We start from the raw sequence: 26,312 nt of genomic DNA on the forward strand, positions 1-26,312 counted from the left end.
TGGGACGCATGGATAACTGCCTATCTTATGATTTTGATTGCTCTCTATTGACAATTTATCATCCACTCTTGGATGCTTTCGAGATTTTAGTGGGGTTTGCCCAGCCCCGAAGTCCTAATCCCCCTTACCCCTGATCTGCCCTTTTCTTCTCCTCCCCCATGCCTCCACTTTCTCTCTTGTCCTGAGACTCATAACCTACTGCTCTCCTTGGCAATGACTTGGCCATTGGGTTGCCCCAATAATGGGTTAAAATATCCCATCTTTAGGTAATAAAACCAATGTGGCCATATTGTTACTTTTTGGGTAGTAATGTTCCAGGTCTGTGGCTGTGCCCTTGGCCAATCCCAAGTATTTTGCCGTCTTTTTAAATGATAAAACTTCAATAAAAAATGTATTAGAATGAAATTTCTCTGAATAAATGTATTAGAATACATTTTGAAGAGCATTCCGCACCTTTTCAACCCTAAGAATATGATGGGAAAATCCAAAATTCTGAATTGTCACCAGAACAGGAATAGAGGGGAAATCTTTCATGGGGGACACCTTTTCTTAGAATACATTTTGAAGAGAATTCTGCACCTTTCCCACTCTAACCCTAAGACTGAATATGATGGGAAAATCCAAAAGTCTGAGTTGTCACCAGAACAAGTAGAGAGAAAATCTTTCAAGGGGGGACACCTTTTCTTTGGAATACATTTTGAAGAGAATTTCGCACCTTTCCCACTCCAACCCTAAGACTGAATATGATGGGAAAATCCACATTTTTGAGTTGTCACCAGAACAGGAATAGAGGGCAAATCTTTCAAGGGGGACACCTTTTCTTTGGAATACATTTTGAAGAGCATTCCACACCTTTCCCACTCCAACCCTAAGACTGAATATGATGGGAAAATCCAAATTTTTGAGTTGTCACCAGAACAGGAATAGAGGGGAAATCTTTTGAGGGGAACACCTTTTCTTAGTATTCATTTTGAAGAGCATTCTGCACCTTTCCCACTCCAACCCTAAGACTGAATGTGATGGGAAAATGTAAAATTCTGAGTTGTCACCAGAACAGGTAGAGAGGGGAAATCTTTCAAGGGTGGGACACCTTTTATAAATCTTAAGTATGAAGCATCCTGTTTAGCTTATATTGAGTAAGCCAGACTAGTGAAGGCTAGATATGGTAATGACGGACCAATGGCATAGCACCATCATTAAATGTGGCGCTGTACATAGAGGCTGTAGCCCAGGGCAATGTGGGCTCCATCTATGGATCCAGCAGCCCCCGTGATGAGTCAACCCTCCTCCTGGTCCTGAATGGGTTAAACTGAGTAATACAATCTTGCCTCATGAAAAGGGGGCTCCAGTGCCCGTTTTCGGGCCCCCCAAACAACTGGCTTAGAGAGAGTACGGGTCTCTGCGTCCCCCTTCTTTGGAAGCTGAGAAATTCCCATTTCTTCTCCTCCAAAAGATGTGATGACCCCTCAGGAGAAGGTTCTGTGTTTTCTCAAGCCCCCTGATAAAAAGAGGTGAACGAGGGGGGAGACGGGAGGGGGAAGGAGGTCCGCAGAGGAGAATGAGAGGTAACGTGCACCAAGAGGCAGGGGTCCCTCATTCACCAAGCTTACCCATCATCCAAAACATCCCCCCAGTACAAGGTTCAAAACAGCAGAAAATTCGGGGGAACGGCGGTCCCCGGGTCCGAAGCCAACGAGAGAATTGGATCTCTGCGAGAGGGACATAATGTCTAGAGAAAAGGGGACACACAAGCGCACGCACACACACACATTTTGCTGGGCGAGGGAGGGGGCAGTGCCATAATTCATTAAAACTGGCTAGAAAAACAAGGCCCCGCTTCTCGCAGGATTCCCACATACCAAGCGGCTGCTTCCACAGTGAAGCCCCTTTATCTGCCCTTTCTTGCTTCACTGAAGCCAACTCGCCTCTTTTGTTTATCGCACACATTGCTGCTCCTTTGTTGAGCGGGCTTCACTCTCTCTGCCTCTCGCTTATAAAAAAAAAAAAGAGGGAGAGATCCCCAGGGCTGAACTGAAGCGGAAGAAGGGGAACAGAGCGACCCTCACGAAAAATCAAAAAAATTTTAAAAAAGAATTACAGGTTGCCAGGCCTACTGCCACCATTTTCAAATTCTCTTCGGGGCAAGATCTCCTTTGCTTTTGGACTACAAGTCTAAGCAGGCCCTGGAAGAAAAAGTTGGGACTTGTAGTACCTTGTTGGTCAGAGGGCTTTCGGTTTGCACTGCATGAACGCCCAAAAACAGAATAAATTAGAAGTCCGCATTTTACTTCTTTGTATTTTTTAAATTTTTTTGTTAATTTTTGATGGGGACGGGGTAGAAACCCATCAAACTGACGCAGCGGTCAGTGCAGCGTCCCCTCTCTCCTTCTTGCAGTACCCCCTCTCTCTCTCTCTCTCTCTCTGCCTCGTTCTTTATTCCAGCCGGACTCTGAATAATGGCAGCATTTCAATTTGTTTAGCAACTGCCTGCTATTTACTGGATCATTAGCATGAGAATACACTGTGTTACCATTTGCTGACAAAGCAGCAGCTCGGCCTGGGCCCCATATAGATAAACACACTTGTAAACAGAAAGAATGGAGGCTTTTGTCCCAGCTTCCATCTTCTCTTCCCTCCCTCCCCCCCCCCTCCACTTACCCTCCCCTCGTCAAAAAAAAAAACCCTCCACTCTTCTCCGCAGTCCCTCGGCCTTAATAGACACATAATTGGCAGGACAGAGAACGAGGCAGGGTGGCCTGGAAGGTATAAGGTGACGTTAGCTTGGTCAAGATGGCTGGAGGGCGGAATCTGAGATGAAGGGGACACCAACGATATCTGGGGTTGCAACAGAAGAAGTCCAACTGGTCTTTAGTAAGGAGACCAAAACCATTCCCAGTGAATGGCTGTCTAAGTGACATTAGCTTGGACAAGATGGCTCAAGGGGCAAGATCTGGGATGGGGTGTGGGGTTTTAGGCGCCAATGATATCTGGGGGGTGCAAAAGAGGAAATTCAACTGCTCTTGGCAAGGAGACCAAAACCATTTCCAATGAATGGCTGACTAACTGACATTAGCTTGGACAACATAGCTGAAGGGCAAGATCTCAGACGGGGTGGGGTGTTTGTGGGTTCCATCAATATCTGGGGTGCAACAGAAGAAGTCCAATGGGCCTTTGGCAGGAGGACCAAAACCGTTCCCAGTGAATGGCTGACTAACAGACGTTAGATTGGACAAGATGTCTGAAGGACGAGATCCGGGGCAGGATGGGGGATTCCAGGCGCCAATGATATCTGGGGGCGCAACAGAGAAAATCCAACCGGTCTTTAGCAAGGAGACCAAAACCATCCCCAATGAATGGTGGACTAACTGATGTTAGCTTGGACACGGTGGTTGAAGGGCGCAAGCTGAGACTGGGGGGGGGAGGGGAGATTGTGGGTGCCTTTAATATCTGGGGTGCAACAGAAAAAGTCCAACAGGTCTTTAGCTAGGAGACCAAAACCGTTGCCAGTGAATGGCTAACTAACTGACATTGGCTTAGACAGGATGGTAGAAGGGCAAGATCTGAGACTGGGGGGGGGGGGGAATTGTGGGTGCCAACGATATCTGGGGTACAACAGAGGATGTCCAACGGGTCTTTGGCGAGGAGACCAAAACCATTCCCAGTGTACGGCTGACTAACTGACATAGGCTTAGACAGGATGGTGGAAGGGCATGATCTGAGATGGGGGGGGGGGAGATTGTGGGTGCCAACGATATCTGGGGTGTAACAGAAGAAGTCCAACAGATCTTTGGCGAGGAGACCAAAACCATTTTAGATCCTTGTTCAACCCATTGTGTTTAGTTTGGGGAACTAAAAAATGAACGACCCATTGGATGCATGGCAGAAATTAATCTAATTATCAGGTGAGACAGGAAACCCGGCTTATTTTATCCCTAGAACCCAATTAAAGTAGATGTAAACCCAATCTACAGCTTTCAATAATGCAATCTCTAGTGATTCTGCCATTAAAATCTTTGTTCAGGCACTTCTTGTTATTGGGTGACAACGTTCTGTCCCCGTCTCCCAATTGTGCTCCTGCGTTGTCATCCTGCTCTACGCTTACGATAGAGACTAAAAGTGGCTGTTTCAACACACAATACACAGGCATGGTTTACTGCCATTATAATGGTGAACATTGCGTTTTGACCATATGATACCGTACATGCGCACAATTCTAAACAGGGAAGGATGTGGGTTTACTTACGGTAAGTAGGCAGAGCCTCCTTGTAGTTGTGACCCTTCCCAGAAGCAGTCCAGTGGGGTGACGATCACACAAGGGAACAGTTTTTCGATCATCTGTTAGAAAAACCATGAATACAGACGATTAAACAAATACGGTATGTTGCGAAAGCCAAGTTAGGTTAACCAATAAAGAAGAACGCCTATCCTTCAAATTCTTTACAGAGAGATAAAAAAAGAACTCATATAAACCAAAAATTCCAGCTAAAGCTCTAAAAAATGGTCAAGTGTGAAACTCTGGGTAAGAACCCTGCATATTTGGAAGTTGTTATGAAAAAAAAACTCTATAATGGCTGAACAGCCAGCAATGTTCCTGGGGGTATAAAAGAAGAGCATTGCTGTTCCCGACCACTTACCCTCTCAATCATCCCGTTCTCGATAATCGGCACACCAGACTTGTAGCAAATCTTGTTCAGATCCCATGACCTGTAAGACAAAGATATATAGATGATGTTCCTGGAAGATTGAGATACTTCTGTTCCCACCCGAGAAGTTGTGAAGCATCGGAGATCCTTTAGAGTAGTACTTGTAGGAAAGTATAAGAGGGTGCCATGCTTAGAAGAGCCATGTTAAAGTGTAACTCTACTTTTCTTTTTTTAAAACCTCACTGTCTGGTTGATCTATGTACATTGCACGGAATTTAACTAATTTTCTTGCAGATTGCTAAATTTTGTTGCTCTGAAGAAATGGCTGTTTAAGCATGTCCTCTGCAGACTGATTCTGAATGGGATATGTCTGAGGTTTGTGAATGGGAGGGGTCTGATTCCAGAATGGGAGGGGTCTGAGGTTTGTGAATGGGAAAGATCTGGGGTTTGTGAATGGGAGAGATCTGGGGTTTCTGAATGAGAGGATCTGGTTCCAGAACGGGAATTGTCTGAGGTTTGCGAATGGGAGGGGTCTGAGGTTTGTAAATAGGAGGGGTCTGAGGTTTGCGAAAGGAAGGGGTCTTGGGTTTGTGAATAGGAGAAGCCTGAGGTTTGTGAAAGAAAGGGTCTGGTTCAGCTCTCAAATGAGAAAAGCTGCAGGGTCTACACCCCTTTAGGAGTAGCATTTAACCTTTGGGGGTGCCAAAACTGAAACTGGTATTACAGGGGATGCCTAAAATTTGACTTGTATCTTAGTGTAGACTTCTGGGGAAATCAATGAGCCAATCACACAAGCAGGAAACAATATTTTTGTGGGCGGCCCATACACCAGGGGTATACATAGCACCTCCAGGTTGCCATACTGAATTTTAAAGAAAGTTACATGGGCTGAAGATTTTTTTTTTACTCTTTAATGGAGGAACCTGAATCCGAGGAAATACTGGCCATGCCTACCGCTAACAGACATCTACCACTGATATCAGAACAGATACAGAATGCCATATCTGTGTGTTCATTAAAACCCCAAAATCCCACCAAGCCTCCGAAACTGGCCAACTTACTTTCCATACATGGAGACCTGCACTTTGCTGGCGGCCAGCGCTGCGTTCAGGTGGATCATCATGGCTTCCTGAGTCAGTACATTCTCCCCTTCCTTCTTTGGAGTCTGGATCAGCATTTGAGACGTGTAGACCGATTCCTCACCCAGCTTTTCCTTTGTGTACCGGAGCTCCTGGCTAACTCGGCTCCCGGCTAGAGAAGAAATGAGAAAGATCAGGTGTTAACACACGTACAGCTTCTCTACATCCCGGCTAGAGAAGAAATGACAAAGACGAGGTGTTAACACACGTACAGCTTCTCTACATCCTGGCTAGAGAAGAAATGAGAAAGACCAGGTGTTAACACACGTACAGCTTCTCTACATCCTGGCTAGAGAAGAAATGAGAAAGACCAGGTGTTAACACACGTACAGCTTCTCTACATCCCGGCTAGAGAAGAAATGAGAAAGACCAGGTGTTAACACACATACAGCTTCTATACATCTATTATTCCCCATTATTAAGCTCCAGGGGAGGTGGAGCAAAATGCATTGGGGTTGGAGCCACTGCCGGGACAAGGTCATCCAGTGCCCAGGGCAGAGATGCCAAACCGCCCCCCCTTCCCTTAGGGTTAGGGTCAGGGCACCCCCCATCCCTGCAAAAAACCATTGCGCCCAGCCCCTCCGGCCCACCCCTTGTCCCGGCCTTGGTTGGAGCCCTGGCTGAGGGTGCCACATACTCCTTTACAGTGGGCTTGCAGCGATGTTCAGCTTATAGGATACTTTTCCTTCTCTACATCTATTAGTACATCGAGCACAAGGAACCAGAAATCCCAGCATGCTTTTGCACACAACCATCAGGCCTTAGAGGGAGCACCACCCAAGAGGATTCTGGTTAATAAGAATAAGCAGATTGATAAATCGCTGTAAGAAAATGTTGATCCCTACATCTCTCCAGTGTCCTACTATGAAACGTTTCCCTCTGGCCACGGGGCGAAGCAGCTCCTTGCGACGGGACCTCACAATATCTCCCGGTAGGAAGCGGGTTAAAACGTGCCTGTCATAATGAACTGTCAAGACTATGGGAACCGCATCACCCGGGTATTCAGTCCTCCGCTTGCGAACTTTGTGAGGAAGAAAGAAAGTTTCTCGTCATTAGTGCTAATTTGAAGCAGCGCGGGTCCATCTGGGGCTTCAAAGCCCATTGAGAGAGGCTGAGGAATTTCAACTCCCTAATTAACCCAGAGAACAGACATGAAAAGAGGAGGCAGGGGGACCGAGGAGACTCAACTTCAAACAGCGAGATGCCTAGGAAGATGGGAGGAAGAGGAGCCGCTAGAGGTGAACCGCTTTTTTCCCCAAATGAGGCCGGTGACAAGTTTAAGTTATAGGAGCACCTGTTGGGGGGGGGGGGGGGGCGACCGCTTGCGGGGACTGACAGATTACACACATAGTAAACACGCCGCGTTCCCAGCTGCGCAACTCTATAAAGCTCAGTATCTGGGAAGGATCCTGAGGAAAACGTGACTGCGAATTACACTCACCTGACGTTGTTTTGAAAATTTTGGTAAAATTTTGCAACAAAGTCTTCGATACTAAAACTTTTTAATAACTTTTGGGCCATCATTTGGTGCGCTGAAAGATTCATACTGATGTTTTTTTTTTTTACACAACTTTTTTAAACTTATATTTTTGTTTTAAAAATATATTTTTTTTAATGGTAGGCTTGGCTACTTTGATATCAAACTCTAAAGTGGGGTAGACGCTATAAGAAAATTGGGTGAATGATTGTCCGATTTTCGTTGTTGTTTCACAGCAAGTCAGAACCGATGAAGGAAAATTCATACAAAAATTCTCGCGTGACAATGGCTTTTTTTTTTTTTTTGTTGTTTATTGTTTCTGATCATGCGCAGTCTTTCGGTTCTGATTTTTCCCGTATGAAAATCATACGAAAACGGTGCTCATTAAACAAAAATCGTTCGTTCTGTTCCCGTACAAGAAACATTTTGGAGCTTTTCCCTTCGGAAATTTTCTTTCAGAAAGGTCAGAATTGGCTGTAGAAAGTTGTGTACACACTATACGAAAATCGCACAAAAGTTTCTTACAGTGAGTATGAGCCATTAGGCTGCTTTCACACTGAGGAGTTTTTGAAGCGCTTTTGCGTTAAAAAAATCACCTGAAAAGCGCCATTCCCTCCTAGAAGACAAGAGTAAGAAGGAGGTGCCCCAGCCTAGCGCATTACTTGGATTGTAATTGTACTCTCTGCCCTTATGTTGTAAATCGCTGCGTATACTGTTGGCGCTATATAAATCCTGTATTATAATAATAATAATAATTACTGTAAGATTCTTTAATAATTAAAATACACATTCCAATATACTCACAAAGGAAAACAACGTAAAAGCATGACAATGTCAATCCACCACCAAAAGGGCACAGTGCTCAGCTCTGAGGAAGAGGGCATAGCCATTGAAACGCGTAAACCACGCCCTTTTCATGGACATGCGTTTGGTGGTGGATAGACATTGTCATGCTTTTACGTTGTTTTCCTTCCTGAGTATATTGGTATATGTATTTTTATTATTAAAGAATCTTACAGTAATTATTATCATACAGGATTTAGTACGGCAAACAGTACAATGTACAATACACTGTAACCCCCTTGGAGCCAGGGCCAGGTGTGCTGAATTACCCAGAATTACGGAACTACAAAGTCCCATCATGCCTCTGCCTATGGGAGTCATGCTTGTAACTGTCAACCTTGCAATGCCTCATGGGAATTGTAGTTCTGCAACAACTGGAGGGCCACCAGTTTGAAACCCCAGCTACAGAGCTTACAGTGGTGGTTGGGATTGGTGGAGATATCCAGTGGTTGACATTGACCAGGCTGTCTTCATCCTGATTCTGCACTCGGTAGGACACCGGTGGAGACTTTTTACTCCTCTTCACCGGGAAGCCTTTAGGCTTGTCTGCAGCGGAAGTGGTGCAGCCCTTTGACGGGGCATCAGGCAATTAACCCCCCCCCCCCAGCCCAATCCTCCACTGCAGCAACCTAGGTATTAAGACCTCTGGTTGTACACTTTGAGACTCATTCTTCCTCTGGAGACAAAATTAAAATGAATCTTGACGTATATCTAAAGCCAAAACTGTTCTTTTTTCCAGTTCGGCTCAAGCAGTGATTGGTTAAAGCCAAGGTCATCCCCGTGAAGGTTCTCGTTGATCCAGATTTGAAGATTTGTGCACTGTGCTCGGTCTTCATCCTGATTCTGCACACGGTAGGACACCGGTGGAGACTTTTTACTCCTCTTCACCGGGAAGCCTTTAGGCTTGTCTGCAGCGGAAGTGGTGCAGCCCTTTGCCGGGGCATCAGGCAATTGCCCCCCGGCCCAGTCCTCCCCTGCAGCAACCTTCGTACTAAGTCCTTTGGTTGTACACTTTGAAACTCATTCTTCCCCTGGAGACAAAATTAAAATTAATCTTAACATATATCTAAAGCCAAAACTGTTCTTTTTTCCAGTTTGGCTCAAGCAGGGATTGGTTAAAGCCAAGGTCATCCCCGTGAAGGTTCTCGTTGATTCAGGCCATAGTCTATCTAATAGTAGGTGGTCACATTACTCTGGACTTGTTCTGTAATTTGGATGACGTTTCGTAGCGTCTCCAAGCCACTTCTTTAGTTGTAATGAGTGTGAGGAACATGCCCCAGAATTTATGGAAGGAGCTGGAATGATACCGGAAACTGAATGAGAGTTTATGAGGTCGCGCTGGAATTTTATACATAAGAAACTCTGTTTTTGGCCACCGCAGCTGGCTGGATAACTGAGGAGTTTTAAGACAACTGAAGTCACCCTGAAATATTGAAACGGCACCAAAGGCGGCCAGATGTACCACCGGAGACCAGGAACCGTTCAATGGCTTCACCTCTCACAGCCATAGACATGAAGACAAGAAGAAGTTTGTATTGGAGGAAATTTAGTAATTACAAGGGGCCTAATATCAACCCCCCCTCCACTGTCTTCCCTCACCCATCTGGACCACCCAGGGTGCTGTGTCATCTGCTCGCCATGTGAACTAGACGAATGTTACAGTCATCGGCGAGATGCAGACACACACTCCCACGCAAGATGGGGCTACAGCCCAGACCGGACGGAAAGAGAGGTTTAATTGTCCAAGACCGAAGAACGAAAGGTCAAAACCCCAAATACGAGGAATCTCCAGAAATAACATCGGGTTTTCATGGATGGCAAACAATGTGGGCTAGAAAGAGACCAAGATTGGTCAAAACGACTCCAGCTGATGGAGAACTACAAGTCTCAGCATGGCCCGGCAACCATTGGATTGGCAGTTTGGCAACCGTAGTAGATGAGTTGGTTGCCCATAGCAGACAATGGCACTTTGGTCATGCTGGGACATGAAGTTCCTCACCCAATGAGTGTATATCTCAACATAAACATTCATCTTGGGTTATAAAGCTCTGACATATACCGCAGTGCTGTACAGAGATCACTGAACTAGTCACATCAGTCTCTGTACCAGAGGAGCTAACACTCTAATGTCCCCTCCCCCACAGTCACATCAGTCTCTGTACCAGAGGAGCTTACACTCCAATGTCCCCTCCCCCACGGTCACATCAGTCTCTGTACCAGAGGAGCTTACACTCTAATGTCCCCTCCCCCACAGTCACATCAGTCTCTGTACCAGAGGAGCTTACACTCTAATGTCCCCTCCCCCACAGTCACATCAGTCTCTGTACCAGAGGAGCTTACACTCTAATGTCCCCTCCCCCACAGTCACATCAGTCTCTGTACCAGAGGAGCTTACACTCTAATGTCCCCTCCCCCACAGTCACATCAGTCTCTGTACCAGAAGAGCTTACACTCTAATGTCCCCTCCCCCACACTCACATCAGTCTCTGTACCAGAGTAGCTTACACTCTAATGTCCCCTCCCCCACACTCACATCAGTCTCTGTACCAGAGGAGCTTAGACTCTAATGTCCCCCCACAGTCACACACTATTATTATTATTATTATTATACATTTATATAGCTCTGACATATACCGCAGTGCTGTATAGAGAACATCAGTCTAGACCAGAGGAGCACACACTATAAATGTGATAAATACACAGACCTAGCGGGTAGTGGGCCCAAGTCTCCAGTGTAACCTTCACATTTTTTTGAGAGTTTAGCAAAGATCAGCTGCCAGAAATATTTGGCATGGTTATGTGACTACAACCCCCAGCATGTCCTACCAACAAGGAAGATGGGATTCATATTTATAGCTAGACTGGACCTTCTCATTGGCAGTCAATGGGTCAAGGTGTAGGCGCATGGGTGCCCAAAGTGTGGCCCACCAGCTGTTGCGAAACTACAAGTCCCATCATGCTCCTGTCCTTTGGGAGGCATGTTTGTAACTGCCAGCATCATGGGAATTGTAGTTCTGCAACAGCTGGAGGGCCACCAGTTTGAGATCCCTGCTATAGAGAAATGCATAAAAAACGCTTGATTTGAGCGTTTTAGTGCGTTTTTGTCACACGTTTTTGAGGGTTTTTCTGCTCGAATGCAATAATTACATGAAAAAAATGTTAATAAATGAATATAAAAATAAATAAATAAATAAATAAATAATGAAAGAATAAAAGAGATATAAACTATATAATAAAAATAAAATAATTAAATAATAAATAAATAAAAAACCCTTAATACTCAACCCTTTACCCTAATATTAACCCCTAACCCTAATACTTTTTTTCTGCATAAATGCAATATTTAAATGAAAAAAAAATATTAATAAATTAATATAAAAATAAAAAAATACAAAACTAAATAATGAAAGAATAAAAGAGGTATAAAATATAATAAAATAAATAATAATAATAAATTAATTAAATAATAAATAAATTAAAAACCCTTAATACTCAACCCTTTACCCTAATATTAACCCCTAACCCTAATACTTTTTTTCTGCATAAATGCAATAATTAAATGAAAAAAAATATTAATATATTAATATAAAAATAAAAAAAATACAAAAATAATGAAAGAATAAAAGAGATATAAAATATAATAAAATAAATAATAATAATAAATGAATTAAATAATAAATAAATTAAAAACCCTTAATACTCAACCCTTTACCCTAATATTAACCCCTAACCCTAATACTTTTTTTCTGCATAAGTGCAATAATTAAATGAAAAAAAATATTAATAAATTAATATAAAAATAAAAAAAAATACAAAAATAATGAAAGAATAAAAGAGATATAAAATATAATAAAATAAATAATAAAAATAAATGAATTAAATAATAATAAAAAAAACCTAATACTCAACCCTTAACCCTAATATTAACCCCTAACCCTAATATTAAACCCTAATCTCTAACCCTAATATTAACCTCAAATCCTAATATTAAACCCTAACACTAATTTTAAATCCTAACCTAACCCTAATATTAACCCCTAAGACTAATATTAAATCTTAATCCTATTAACCCCTAACCTAACAAAAATATTTAATAATTAACCCCTAAACCGTTAACCCCTTACAAAAAAATAAAAATAAAATAAATAGCAACAAATAATAAAACATTATACTTTTCTCCATTGGCTCATTAAAAAAACACCAAAGTGAAAAAAGACTTTAAAAATGCTGGACACAAACGCTCAAAAAAAAAAAAAAACACCAAAAAAATAAAGGCCTCAAGCTCACTACATACATTACAACCTGACTGTACAATCCCCATAGGGCTAGGTTCACGCCATACAGGTGCAATGGGCTTCCCAATACACAAGAATCTCGGAAAAGAAGTCTTGTACGCTTTTTCAAAAACACGTCGCACCAAATCACAATTATTGACACCGCCGCACGTCTGCTAAAGGGGATCGTGTTTTCTGTGAGTGTTGAGAAAGCGTACACTTTTGTTCCTGACCAAGCAATAGATCTACCACAAGCTATGAGCCTGACTGAATACAAATTACAAATTGCATAGTTTAGGTAGGTCCTCCCATTCCAAAATGTTGGTAAATCTAAAATTGTTTGTACAAAGATTGTATGGTCAGATTGTAACAGATATGGCAACCTTTAGGTCAACAAATACAACCAACCACTACGGGAAAGCGTGGATCCTTCCTGATTGGTTACAAAAGAATTGGATAGTTTAGGTAGGTCCTCCCATTCCAAAATTTTGGTAAATCTAAAACTGATTGTACAAAGATTGAATGGTAAGATTGTAACAGTTATGGCGACCCTTAGGTCAGCAAATCCAACCAACCGCTATGGGAAACCGTTGATCCTTCCTGATTGGTTACAAAATAATTGGAGGGTTAAGGTAGGTCCCCCCATTCCATAATTTTGGTAAATCTAAAACTGATTGTACAAAGACTGAATGGTCAGATAGTAATAGGTATGGCGACGACCCTTAGGTCAGAAAATCCAACTAACCGCTACGGGAAAGCGTGGACCTTCCTGATTGGTTACAAATTAATTGGATAGTTTAGGTAGGTCCTCCCATTCCATTATTTTGGTAACTCTAAATTTGATTCTACAAAGATTGTATGGTCAGATTGAATTGGATAGTTTAGGTAGGTCCTCCTTTTCCATAATGTTGGTAAATCTGAAGTTCATTGTACAAAGTTTGTAACAGGTATGGCGACCCTTAGGTCAGAAAATCAAACCAACCGCTACGGGAAAGCGTGGAACCTTCCTGATTGGTTACAAATGAATTGGATAGTTTAGGTAGGTCCTCCCATTCCATAATTTTGGTAACTCTAAAGTTGATTCTACAAAGATTATATGGTCAGATTGTAACAAGTATGACAACCTTTAGATCAGAAAATCTCACCAACCGCTACGGGAGAGCATGGAACCCTCCTGGCGACAAAAAGTTGGTACAGGCCGCTCAGCCCAAGGTACGCCAACTGTTAATGAATGAGCCCTTTGGCTGCAGCCAGCGCATGAATCGGAGGGGCCCGGCCCGCCGCAGGATCCGCTGCCGGTTGACTGGTGCTCAGGAATGGCTGACATTTCCTGAGACAGAAACCAGCACACACGTGCGAGCGCGCCCGCGCCATATTTCACCTCCCGCGGCAGGTCTTAAAACGGGCAGGTAAGCGTGTGGTATGGGTGGACGCCGCCGTTTTTTTTTTTTATATGGCCAGTCCTGGACTTACGCTGTTTGGATTGCCTGCGTCATTAACTCCTTTACTTCCACAGGGCCTTGGCGGCGAAGTCCCAGCACCCAGTAAAAATAAAGCGAGGGGAACATTATACATTCCCAATATTTGGATACGGCTGCTGCATTAAATCTGTCAATCCCGGCCTACTCACAAAATAAACAGCGCATTCCACTGGCGGAAGGCGTAGCGAAGGGGTGGGTGGGGAGGGTGGAAGGCGCGGAGCAGAAAGGGTTAACACAGGTTTTTTTTTTTTTCTGGTCTCGCACCCAGTCATGTTTAAACAGGAAATCTTCCCACCCTACGGTTACGTTTCCCTTCAGCAGCAGATGTGATAACAGCCACACACATGCACTTTCCACGGCTCTCTGAGGCCCTGCCAGCGCACACACCGCCGCCTTGGCATACACTCCGCGCCAAAGACCGGGGGAAAGAAAATACCAGCCGGGCAGCAACGGGAACCATTAACTCATCCCAGGTCACGAGTACAGAACTTGTGCAAAAGTACGTGAATTGCATCGCCACAATAGGCTCACGTTACATAGTTATATAGTTATATAGTTACATATTTATATAATTACATAGTTAGTGAGGTTGAAAAAAGACATCAGTCCATCCAGTTCAACCTATGATGTGTGTGTGTGTTTGCTGTTAACCGTACATTGTATACCCCTGTATGTTGTACATTGTATACTCCTGTATGTTGTACATTATATACCCCTGTATGTTGTACATTGTATACTCCTGTATGTTGTACATTGTATACCCCTGTATGTTGTACATTGTATACCTCTGTATGTTGTACATTGTATACCCCTGTATGTTGTACATTGTATACTCCTGTATGTTGTACATTGTATACCCCTGTATGTTGTACATTGTATACCCCTGTATGTTGTACATTGTATACCCCTGTATGTTGTACATTGTATACCCCTGTATGTTGTGGTCTTTAAGGTGCCCATCTAATAGTTTTTTGAAACTATCAATGCTCCCTGCTGATACCACTGCTTGTGGAAGAGAATTCCACATCCTTACCGCTCTTACAGTGAAGAAACCCTAAACCCTACATTCTGATTGGTTGGATCAGAGAGGCGGCCATGATTGGCTTAGCTAAGTAACCGGCGGTTCCTATTGTAGAGTTGGTAGCAGGGGTGGGATCACAATGCTTGGGACAAACATAGACCTACACACAAAAAGAAAAAAAAAAGAAAACCCCAAAAATGTTAAAGCTTAGTACTAATACTAATTCTAATATTAGTAATAATAATAATAAATATATATATATGATTAAAAAAAAATAAAAAGATTAACTATATATATATATATATATATATATATATATATATATATATATATATCACACAAAGAAAAAAAGTAAAGTTATTACATCACAATGCTTGGGTCAAACATAGACCTACACACAAAAAATAATAATAAAATAAAACCCCCAAAATTGTAAAATGTAAAAATTTTGTACTAATACTAATTCTAGTATTAGTAATAATAAAAGTAATAATAATAATAATAATAAAATAAATAAAAAAAATTAAAAAAAAAAAAATATATATATATATATATATATATATATATATATATATATATATATGATAAAGAAAAGAAAAAGATTAACTATATATATATATATATATATATATATATATTTTTTTTTTTATTTCTTTTTATTTTTTTACTAATTCTAGTATTAGTAATAATAATAATAAAATAAATAAATATATATATATATATATATATATATATATATATATATATATATATATGATAAAGAAAATAAAAAGATTAACTATATATATATATATATATATATATATATGTGTGTGTGTAAAATGTAATTTTATATAAATATTTTATATATTTAATTTATTTATTTATATATATATATATATATATATATATATATATTTTTTTTTTTTTTTTTTAGAAAAAGTAATTATATATAAATAATATCTCTCTATCTATCTGTATATATTTTTAGAAAAATGTAAATATATATATATATATTTTTTTTTTTTTCTAAAAATATATACAGATAGATAGAGAGATATTATTTATATATAATTACATTTTCTAAAAATATATACAGACAGACAAATAGATATTAAAGAATCGAAAACATGTAAAAGTAAAACATTTGGGCAGACCTGACGGACCACTTGGTCTCTCCTATGTTCCCATTAACTGCCAAATATTAATAAAGTGCCGTAGAAAACGTGAAGGCTGCCATTGCTAATTTTTCTTCCTGCAAATGCTACTTGCCTGGCTGTCGCGATGAACCAATGATTTTGCCGCTTTGAGTCGCTAACATTGAACATGTCAAACCTAAAACTTTTTTTTCCCCTAGCTTTGGACAGAGTGAGGAAGGATCCCTGTTGTATTTTTGCTGCCAACCAAGGATCCTTTGAAGAGATTTCCCCTCACTTCCTGTCCTGGTGACAACAGATGGGGAAGTGAAGGAAAATCTGCAATGGGGACACAGAAAGAGATACAGACATGAGGGGGTTGCAGACTTCTGCACTCTACTAAAAAAAAAAAAAGCATTTTTATTTCTGTCTTTGCTGCTGTTGCAAAGTTCCCCTCATTTCCTGTCTGGGATATTGTTGTCCCTGGGACAGGAAGTGAGGGGAAATCTATCTAAAGGAGCCCCAGATAGAAGGACTCCTCCTCCATCCATCGGAATTTAAGAAACAAAGTTTAGGTTGGATAAAAACTTCACTGGTTGAATGCTAATAATAGACCGAAGAGAATACTGAGAGCCAGTCAACTAGCATTTTCAGAGCAGAGCCAGCAGTGTTAGACTCTAAATTTCCTCCAGAACAGGTTTCCTTTCACCTTTTCTATGTTTCCTCCATTCTTTTGCCCCTCCTAGAAACCAGCAGGCAAAATCATGGTAGATGACATCATCAAGGTCTTAGTGATGTCACCACTGTACTAGCGAATGGCGGGGCTGCACAGAGCGATGACACGCTCACAATGTTATTCCTAAATGATCTAATAAATATTATCAATAATTATTCAATTCCCCCTCGCCACAACAAAGCGAAGTGCTGATGAAGCTGCCGGAGGGATGACATCACAGCCGGCGTTTTATAGCGTATTCTCTCTCGGAATGTTTCCTGGCAGAAAGACGCGAGGAATGAAAAGCAGGAAAATACCTCGCAGATGAAGGCCGGGACAGCGCTGCGCGGATTAAAGGATTACTTTAACGGTCAGAGGATTGCCGAGGAACGTCACAGAATTCCGGCTCAGCGCAGTGCGGGCCGCGACCGTTACAGGGGGCCAATAATATCTACTCATGTATCGTCCAATCAGATCTCATCGTACGACAAAGACTGCTAAAGTGTGTGTATGGGAAAGATTGGCTTTAATATTTTCACAATGTGACCATTGCAGTAATTAGAATAGGATCATTCCTGGGTTAGTTCATTCATTCATTCAGTATATACATCATTTAGGATCATTCCTGGGTTAGTTCATTCATTCATTCATTCAGTATATACATCATTTAGGATCATTCCTGGGTTAGTTCATTCATTCAGTATATACATCATTTAGGATCATTCCTGGTTAGGTCATTCATTCAGTATATACATAATTTAGGATCATTCCTGGTTAGGTCATTCATTCAGTATATACATAATTTAGGATCATTCCTGGGTTAAGTCATTCATTGAATGTATAAATTATATAGGTCCATTCCTGGGCTGGTTCATTCATTCAATATATAAACAGTATGGATCCAGTCATTGGCTAGTTCATTTATTCAGCATATAAATAGTATAGGATCATTCCTTGGCTGGTTCATTCATTCAGCATATACATGGAATAGGATCATTCCTGGACTGGTTCATTCATTCAGCATATAAATAGTAAAGGATCATTCCATGGGCTTGCTCATTCATTCCGTATATAAATCATACAGCCCCATTCCTGGGCTTGTTCATTCACTCCGTATATCAATAGTACAGAACCATTCCTGGGCTGGTTAATGCATTCTGTATATAAACAGTATAGGTCCATTCCTAGGCTTGCTCATTCATGCATCTATTCATTCAGTATATAAATCATATAGGTCCAATTGTGGGCTGGTTCATTCATTCAATACATTAATAGTATACAATCATTCCTGGGCTGTCTCATTCAGTCAGTAAATAAATAATATAGGATCATTCCTGGACTGGTTCATTCATTCAGTATATAAATAGTATAGGATCATTCCTGGGCCGGTTCATTCATTCAGTATATAAATAGTATAGGTCCATTCCTGGGCTTGTTCATTCATTCAGTATATAAATAGTATAGGTCCATTCCTGGGCTGGTTCATTCAGCATATAAATAGTATAGAATCATTCCTGGGCTTGTTCATTCATTCAGTATATAAATAGTATAGTATCATTCCTTGGCTAGTTCATTCATTCAGTATATAAATAGTATAGGATCATTCCTTGGCTAGTTCATTCATTCATTATATAAATAGTATAGGATCATTCCTGGGTTAGTTTATTCACTTATATATAAATCATTTTTACCTGCAACAAGTGAAAATAGTGAACAGCCAAAGCTGAATATTGTGGAGGTTCTGGTCAAGGGCTCAGAGTCCAGATTCATAAGTCAACTTCCCTCTCTCTCTACCTACAGCAAAGAGCCATCAGTGGGTGGAGCTGAGAACACCCAGACAGATTATTCATGTGGCTCAGGAACTGGTGTTCCCAGAACTTCGCATTCTCCATATTAAGAGTATTTGAAGCCATGGCATACACTACAGTATGGGGCCATCAGTGGGTGGAGCTGAGAACACCCAGACGGGTCATTCACGTGGCACAGGAACTGGTGTTCCCAGAACTTCGCATTCTCCATAATAAGAGTATTTGAAGCCATGGCATACACTACAACACATGTGTCAAACACAAGGCCCGTGGGCCGAATCCGGCCCTCCAAGCCATTTCAAGTGGCCCTCACACCTCTCCTAGAGCTTCAGTAGAGCTCCAGCCCTCCTTTGGGCCTCCTCCAGACCCTACACTTTCTGCTTCCTAGCTCTGCTCCCAGCTTCTTCCCAGCAGCAACACAAGGTAAGGGGGTGCACTTCCATGTAAGGGGGGTGGGGGGGGGGGACTCTTGACACCTGATGTAAGGGGGTTGGATACTCTGGACTTCTAGTATTACAGATACAACCGGCCTTTTGAGGGAAATCATAATGCTGATGCGGCCCTCAATGAAGTTGAGTTTGACACCCCTGCGACTACAGTATGGGGCCATCAGTGGGTGGAGCTGAGAACACCCAGGTGGATCCATCACATGGATCAGGAACTGGTCTTCCCAGAACTTCGCATTCTCCATTATAGGGGATTCGAAGCCATGGCGTACGCTACAGTAGGTGGCCATCAGTGGGTGGAGCTGAGAACACCCAGATGGATCATTCACATGGGTCAGGAACTGATGTTCCCAGAACTTTGCATTCTCCATTATAGGGGATTTGAAGCCATGGCATACACTACAGTAGGGGGCCATCAGTGGATGGAGCTGAGAACACCCAGATGGATCCATCAAATGGGTCAAGAACTGGTGTTCCCAGAACTTCGCATTCTCCATTATAGGGGATTTGAAGCCATGGCGTAAATTATAGTAGGTGGCCATCAGTGGGTGGATCTGAGAACACCCAGATGGATCATTCACATGGGTCAGGAACTGGTGTTCCCAGAACTTCGCATTCTCCATTATAGGGGATTTGAAGCCATGGTGTACACTACAGTATGGGCAGGGTCGTCTTTACCACAGGGCAAAAGGGGCAGCCGCCCCGGGCCCAGTCATTGTTTTGGGGCCCAAAGCAGCTCCCCCTTGAGCCCACACTGGCCACAAATAATTGAAAAGGGGGATTTCGGAGGGCCCAAAAAAATGTTTGCCCAGGGTCCAATCAATATTAAAGACGGCCCTGAGTATGGGGCCATCAGTGGATGGAGCTGAGAACACGCAGTTGGATCATTCACATGGGTCAGGAACTGGTGTTCCCAGAACTTTGCATCCTCCAAAATAAGAGTATTTGAAGCCATGGCATACACTACAGTAGGGGGCCATCAGTGGATGGAGCTGAGAACACCCAGTTGGATCATTCACATGGGTCAGGAACTGGTGTTCCCAGAACTTTGCATTCTCCATTATAGGGGATTTGAAGCCATGGCATACACTTCAGTAGGGGGCCATCAGTGGATGGAGCTGAGAACACCCAGATGGGTCAGGAACCAGCACCAGACATCGGATTCCCCACAATAAGGTGATACGAAGCACACTACAGCAGAGCTCAGATGGAAAGCAGAATCCTGCACCGATTGGCGGTGTTCCATTGCAAACATTTCAGGCTCAATTTTAACTACAGAGTACCTTTAAACCCGAGACAAATGCAGACACCCCCCAAGGCTGAATTACATCCCCCTGACGCCATCAGGACCCCTCCGAGGAGATCTGCATTAGTGTTCCCGGGCCGAGTCACTTTTGAGTGTTCAGGGACTGGATTATCGGGATTAAGGCCTGTGTGAAAGGCCCCACATTGCTTCAAGAGGATGTGTCTCGCAGGCAACATTTCTTTTTTTTTTTTTTTTTTACCTGCTTCAGACAACATTGAGGATTTAATGAATCCCAAACTCAACAAGGTCTCTTTAATGAAAGGCCGGCCAATCGCGGCCCTCTGTGTCATGGAAAAATTAGCATAATCCTGTCTAAAAACAAAACGCTTTTCCATTCAGATTTCGTTTTTTTTTCTTTATATCTTAATACCTTGTGCATAATTATTCTCCTCCTCCAACTGTCACAATGCGGCGCTTGGTAAAGAGTTTACAAATCGATCGGCGGTACGATATAAATGGGGCGTCTTTTGATGTCTGCTTTACCTAGATGAAGTGCTGCTGTAAATTGTACCTTGTCTTCTGAAGGCCCTTAATCATGGCTAAGTACAGGATTTGGAGGAATGGCGCATACATCAAGCAGCGTGACCTCGCTGTCAGATGAGTGGCGCTTTAAATTATGAACACGCATTTTATGGGGTGGTTACAGCCGGTGATGCAATAGCCTTTCCAGGCAATGTTAGATTGCATGCCGGATCTCGCCTAAAGCCGAGCACACACCGCATCGGATTTTCTTACGATGCAATTGGCGGAATCGGGAAAATTGACCAATATTGGTGGCTATTTATAATCCTCTAATACAAGGGGCCTCCAAACTTTCTAAACAAATAGTGCCCCATCCTTGGGGTCAGTGGAAAAATAGTGTCCCATCTTTGGTGTCAGTGGGAGGAATAGTGTCCCATCATTGGTGTCAGTGGAAGGCATAGTGCCTCATCATCGGTGTCAGTGGGAGGAATAGTGCCTCATCATCGGTGTCAGTGGGAGGAATAGTGCCCCATCATTGGTGTCTGTGGGAGGAATAGTGCCCCATCATTAGTATCAGTGGGAGGAATAGTGCCCCATCATTGGTATCAGTGGGAGGAATAGGGCCCCATCATTGGTGTCAGTGGGAGGAATAGTGCCCCATCATTGGTGTCAGTGGGAGTAATAGTGCCTCATCATTGGTGTCAGTGGGAGGAATAGTGCCCCATCATTGGTGTCAGTGGGAGAAATAGTGCCCCATCATTGGTATCAGTGGGGGGGAATAGTGCCCCATCATTGGTATCAGTGGGAGGAATAGTGCCTCATCATCGGTAGCAGTGGGAGGAATAGTGCCTCATCATTGGTGTCATTGGGGGTAATAGTGCCCCATCATTGGTGTCAGTGGGAGGAATATTATTATACCGGATTTATATAGCGCCAACAGTTTTCGCAGCGCTTTACAGTGGAATAGTGTCCCATCATTGGGGTCAGTGGAAAGAATAGTTCCCCATCACTGGTGTCACTGCAGGAACTATTGCCCTTCTGTTGGTATCAGTGGAAGGAATAGTGTCCCATCCTTGGGGTCAGTGGAAGGAATAGTGCCCCATCATTGGTGTCAGTGCAAGAATTATTGCCCTGCTGTTGGTGTCAGTGGAAGGAATAGTGCTCCATCACTGGTGTCAATGCAGGGAAAATTTCCCTGCTGTTGGTGTCAGTGGGAAGAATAGTGCCCGAATGGCCAGAGAAAAATTAACATTCATTGCAACGTTTGTTTATTGGCTTCATGGCAGAATATAGCAGTAACATGCTCATAGCAATATGAGTAAGGCTTTGGACGAAACATGTAAGGGTGTTACTGCTGCATTACTGCTAACGCATTTCGGCTGAAGCCTTACTCATAGCAATGTAAGACTTCAGACGGAACGGTTGTACTGCTGCATCCTGCCATGTAGCCAATAAGGAATTGTTGAAATGGATTATACAGAGTAGCCGGTATCATTGTATTAGAGGATTAGGCATCTGGGCAGAGCACCGGTTTCCAGTCTCCAAGGTAATTTACCATAAAGAATGTTATGCAGCAAATAAATTCCTTAAAATGTCTAAAATTGAATGCCGATTGGATCAACCCAGCAGCAGCTTTTGGAGGAAGTACAGCTCCCAGCATACCAGAGGCCTGGTAGATATTATTTCACTCCCCATACAGCACCAATATATTGAAAGAAGAGCTTACAATCACATATTGATCCAAAAATCAGGATTATAGATGACTCAAAGTGAAGGATGTAGGGATTGCAACATTCTTTTTTAATGATGAAAAACGGTTTGCTGGGACTTGTAGTTCATTCAAAATGACACAACATGCATTAATACACCAGAAAGCTGAGGTGTGAAGATGACCCCAAAGTGAAAATTTAAAAAAAGTTAATCGCATATATTAAAGGATTTTTGAAAGCTTTAGTGCTGGCTGTTACCTGCTACTTCTCTGTAGATCCCGTGAGAGACCGAAGTGGCAACTTCCTCAAACTAAAGGAAGTTGGCGTGCTCAGTGAGATTGCCCTACTCCAATCACATGATACTGGAAAAAGCAGTGAGCCAATCACATTAGGAGGAAGGAAGAGTTCTGCGCACCCAGGAACGCAACATTTGAACTTTTTGGATATTTCATCAGAAATTGAAACAGAAAAGTTGTTTGTAATCCTAATGTACACAATGGCCGCTATGCGTCACTATAAAACATTAAGGAAGGCGGAGATATCCTTAATAAAAGAAAACTTCAGGGTGGAGTGTTTAGTGCAAAAGGCGCACTGGCGAATTTGTATTCCAGGCCAAAGGAAAAAAAAAAGAAAACCTTCAACCACAGACATTTTTCTTTCCCTTTTCCCACACCCTATATAAACGCCGCAACAACGCTCCGGCCCCAGCCAAGCACTCCACATCATAAATACCAGGAGCAGATGCCGGAGGACTCCGGCCTGAAAAGGACTTTACCCACTCAGACTGGCCCATTGTGTGCAGCCATGAATGTCCTGCTAGATTGTTCTCGCCCAAACAGGACAGAGGGGAGAAAAAGAGACACAAGACATCCCCCAACCTTACCAGAGCCTCAGACTTTCCCCCTGAGTTTCTGCCGAAACTGGCCCTGAAAAGGCCGGTGTTCTGCCAAAAACTTCCACTTGCCAAGAACTCCAACCACTTCACTTCCGTTGACTGTACACCAGGAATAACTGGAGATTTCGACCACTTGGTGTTTTCACAGAACACCGGCTGCCTATACACTCCGGTACACGCTATAATGTGTGGACATTTATGGGCCGTAACCAACAACATGGCCGCCTCTAAGGCAGTAAAAACTAGCAGGCAGACTAACAATGTCCACTCATTATAGAGTTTACCGAAGTGTATAGGCGGCCGGTGTTCTGATGAAAACTCCCTACTTGCCGAGAATTCCAACCACTTCACATCCGTTGACTGTACAGAACACTGGCCGCCTATACACTCCGGTACACGATATAATGAGTGGACATTTTTAGTCCGCCCGCTAGTAACCAACAACATGGCCACCTCTAAGGTGGCGACATCTAGCGGGCATACTAACAATATCCACTTATTATAGCATGTATCAGAGTGTATAGGCGGCAGGTATTCTGTATAGTCAACGGAAGTGAAGTGGTTGGAATTCTCGGCAAGTATGGAGTTTTCATCAGAACACCGGCCGCCTATACACTTCGATACATGCTATAATGAGTGGACATGGTTAGTCTGCCTGCTAGTTTTTGGTGCCTTAGAGGCGGCCATGTTGTTGGTTACGGCCTAAAAATGTCCACTCATAGCGTGCATCGGAGTGTATAGGCGGCCGGTGTTCTGCCAAAAACTCCAACTTGCCGACAACTCCAACCACTTCACTTCCATTGACTGTACAGAACAACGGTCGCCTATAGACTCTGGTACACGCTATAATGAGTGGACATTGTTAGTCTGCCTGCTAGTTTTTGCTGCCTAAGAGGCGGCCATGTTGTTGGTTACGGCCTAAAAATGTCCACTCATTATAGAGTGTATCGGAGTGTATAGGCGGCCGGTGTTCTGCCAAAAACTCCAACTTGCCAACAACGCCAACCACTTCACTTCCATTGACTGTACAGAACACCGGCCGCCTATACACTTCGGTACGCGCTATAATGAGTGGACATTGTTAGTCTGCCTGCTAGTTTTTGCTGCCTAAGAGGCGGCCATGTTGTTGGTTACGGCCTAAAAATGTCCACTCATTATAGCGTGTATCGGAGTGTATAGGCTGCCGGTGTTCTGCCAAAAACTCCATCTTGCCGACAACTCCAACCACTTCACTTCCATTGACTGTACAGAACAACGGTCGCCTATAGACTCCGGTACACGCTATAATGAGTGGACATTTTTAGTCCGCCCGCTAGTAACCAACAACATGACCACCTCTAAGGCGGCGACATCTAGCGGGCAGACTGACAATGTCCACTCATTATAGCGTGTATCGGAGTGTATAGGCGGCCGGCGTTCTGCCAAAAACTCCAACTTGCCGACAACTCCAACCACTTCACTTCCATTGACTGTACAGAACATCGGCTGCCCATACACTTTGGTATACGCTATAATGAGTGGACAATGTTAGTATGCCCGCTAGATGTCGCCGCCTTAGAGGCGGCCATGTTATTGGTTACTAGCGGGCCGACTAAAAATGTCCACTCATTATAGCGTGTACCAGAGTGTATAGGCGGCCAGTGTTCTGCCGAAAAACTCCAGCTTGCCGAGAACTCCAGACACTTCACTTCCGTTGACTGTACACCAGGAATAATTGGATATTTCGACCACTTGGTGTTTTCACAGAACACCGGCCGCCTATACACTCCGCTACACGCTATAATGAGTGGGCATTGTTAGTCCGCCCGCTAGTAACCAACAACATGGCCGCCTCTAAGGCAGCAACAACTAGCGGGCAGACTAACAATGTCCACACATTATAGCGCCAAAAACTCCAACTTGCCGAGAACTCCAGCCACTTCACTTCCATTGAATGTACAGAACAAGTTATTTACCGTCCATATATAAAATTAATTGTTAAAGTCTTCAGGCAGAAATATATATATATCGGCCTGAAGTATTAAAAAAAAAAAAGATGTTTTTGAATTCTTAGTCACTACCGGTCAGGCTTCGGCCTACACCAGCCACTGTTGCTAACATGGAAACCAAAACTCCCAAGAACAAAACATGGCTGGAAAAAAAAAAACCTATCTAAGGTCTCATGCACACGGGACTTTTTGAAAACTCTACTAGAAGCCTTTTCTCCTGGCAGCAGCGTTTGTGCAAAAAAGAAAAAATGCCTGACGCTTGTAAAAGTCTCTAACACTTTTACAAGTGTTCAGGCGCATTTACAGGTGTCAAGCACTTGGGCATTAATTAATTGAAAGTCGCTCCGAGGTCCCCCCCGAAGTAGTACAGGACCCTTTTTCTAAGTCGGAACGACTTGTGTCGCTCCTATTAGAACGGGTCCTGTAGCACTGCATGGACCGCGACGGACCGCGGCTTGTAAGGCTGACAAGTCGCCTGACAAGTCGCGGTAGTGTGAATGGACACTAAGGCTTAATATTTCAGAAGCAAATTGAAATTAAACATAAACGTTAATTAGTTGCATTATTGAGATAAAGCCATGGCATTGTTTATACAAAGAAAATAAAGTATTTTTCACATATACAGTATATAACATATATATTGACTGATATTGTGTATGTATTTATACATATACATATATATATATGTATATGTGTGTGTGTGTGTGTGTGTATATATATATATATATATATATGTGTGTGAAGGATCCTAAAAAAAGATGCTATTGAATTCTTAGTTACTACCAGACAGGCTTCGGCCTACACCAGCCATGAAAACCAAGACAACAAACAAACCTAATTAAAGATGATAGAACACAACAAGCTTCTAATTGAGATTTTGGCTAATAATCCCATTACAGGACGATATTAGCCCACCTCTGAAAAAAGCGTTTGTTTAATTAGACACAGTGGTTGTTGGGCTCGCTACACCAAAGTTATCCATTTTGCAAT

At 42.7% G+C, this 26,312-nt stretch overlaps 1 protein-coding gene across 1 annotated transcript in view; it reads right to left on the reverse strand.

Moving 5' to 3' along the window:
• PTCH2 (patched 2) overlaps nucleotides 1-26,312 on the reverse strand; it is a 62,812-nt gene that overhangs the window by 24,395 nt on the left and 12,105 nt on the right. Inside the window, exons 3-5 of the mRNA XM_082265258.1 lie at nucleotides 5,705-5,894; nucleotides 4,635-4,704; nucleotides 4,244-4,335 (exon numbers count right to left, since the gene is read on the reverse strand). Coding sequence (XP_082121384.1) covers nucleotides 4,244-4,335; nucleotides 4,635-4,704; nucleotides 5,705-5,894 — 352 coding nt within the window. The remainder of the gene's footprint in view (nucleotides 1-4,243; nucleotides 4,336-4,634; nucleotides 4,705-5,704; nucleotides 5,895-26,312) is intronic.

Source organism: Pelophylax lessonae, assembly GCF_965119305.1.
Source record: "Pelophylax lessonae genome assembly, chromosome: 8".
NCBI lineage: Eukaryota > Metazoa > Chordata > Amphibia > Anura > Ranidae > Pelophylax > Pelophylax lessonae.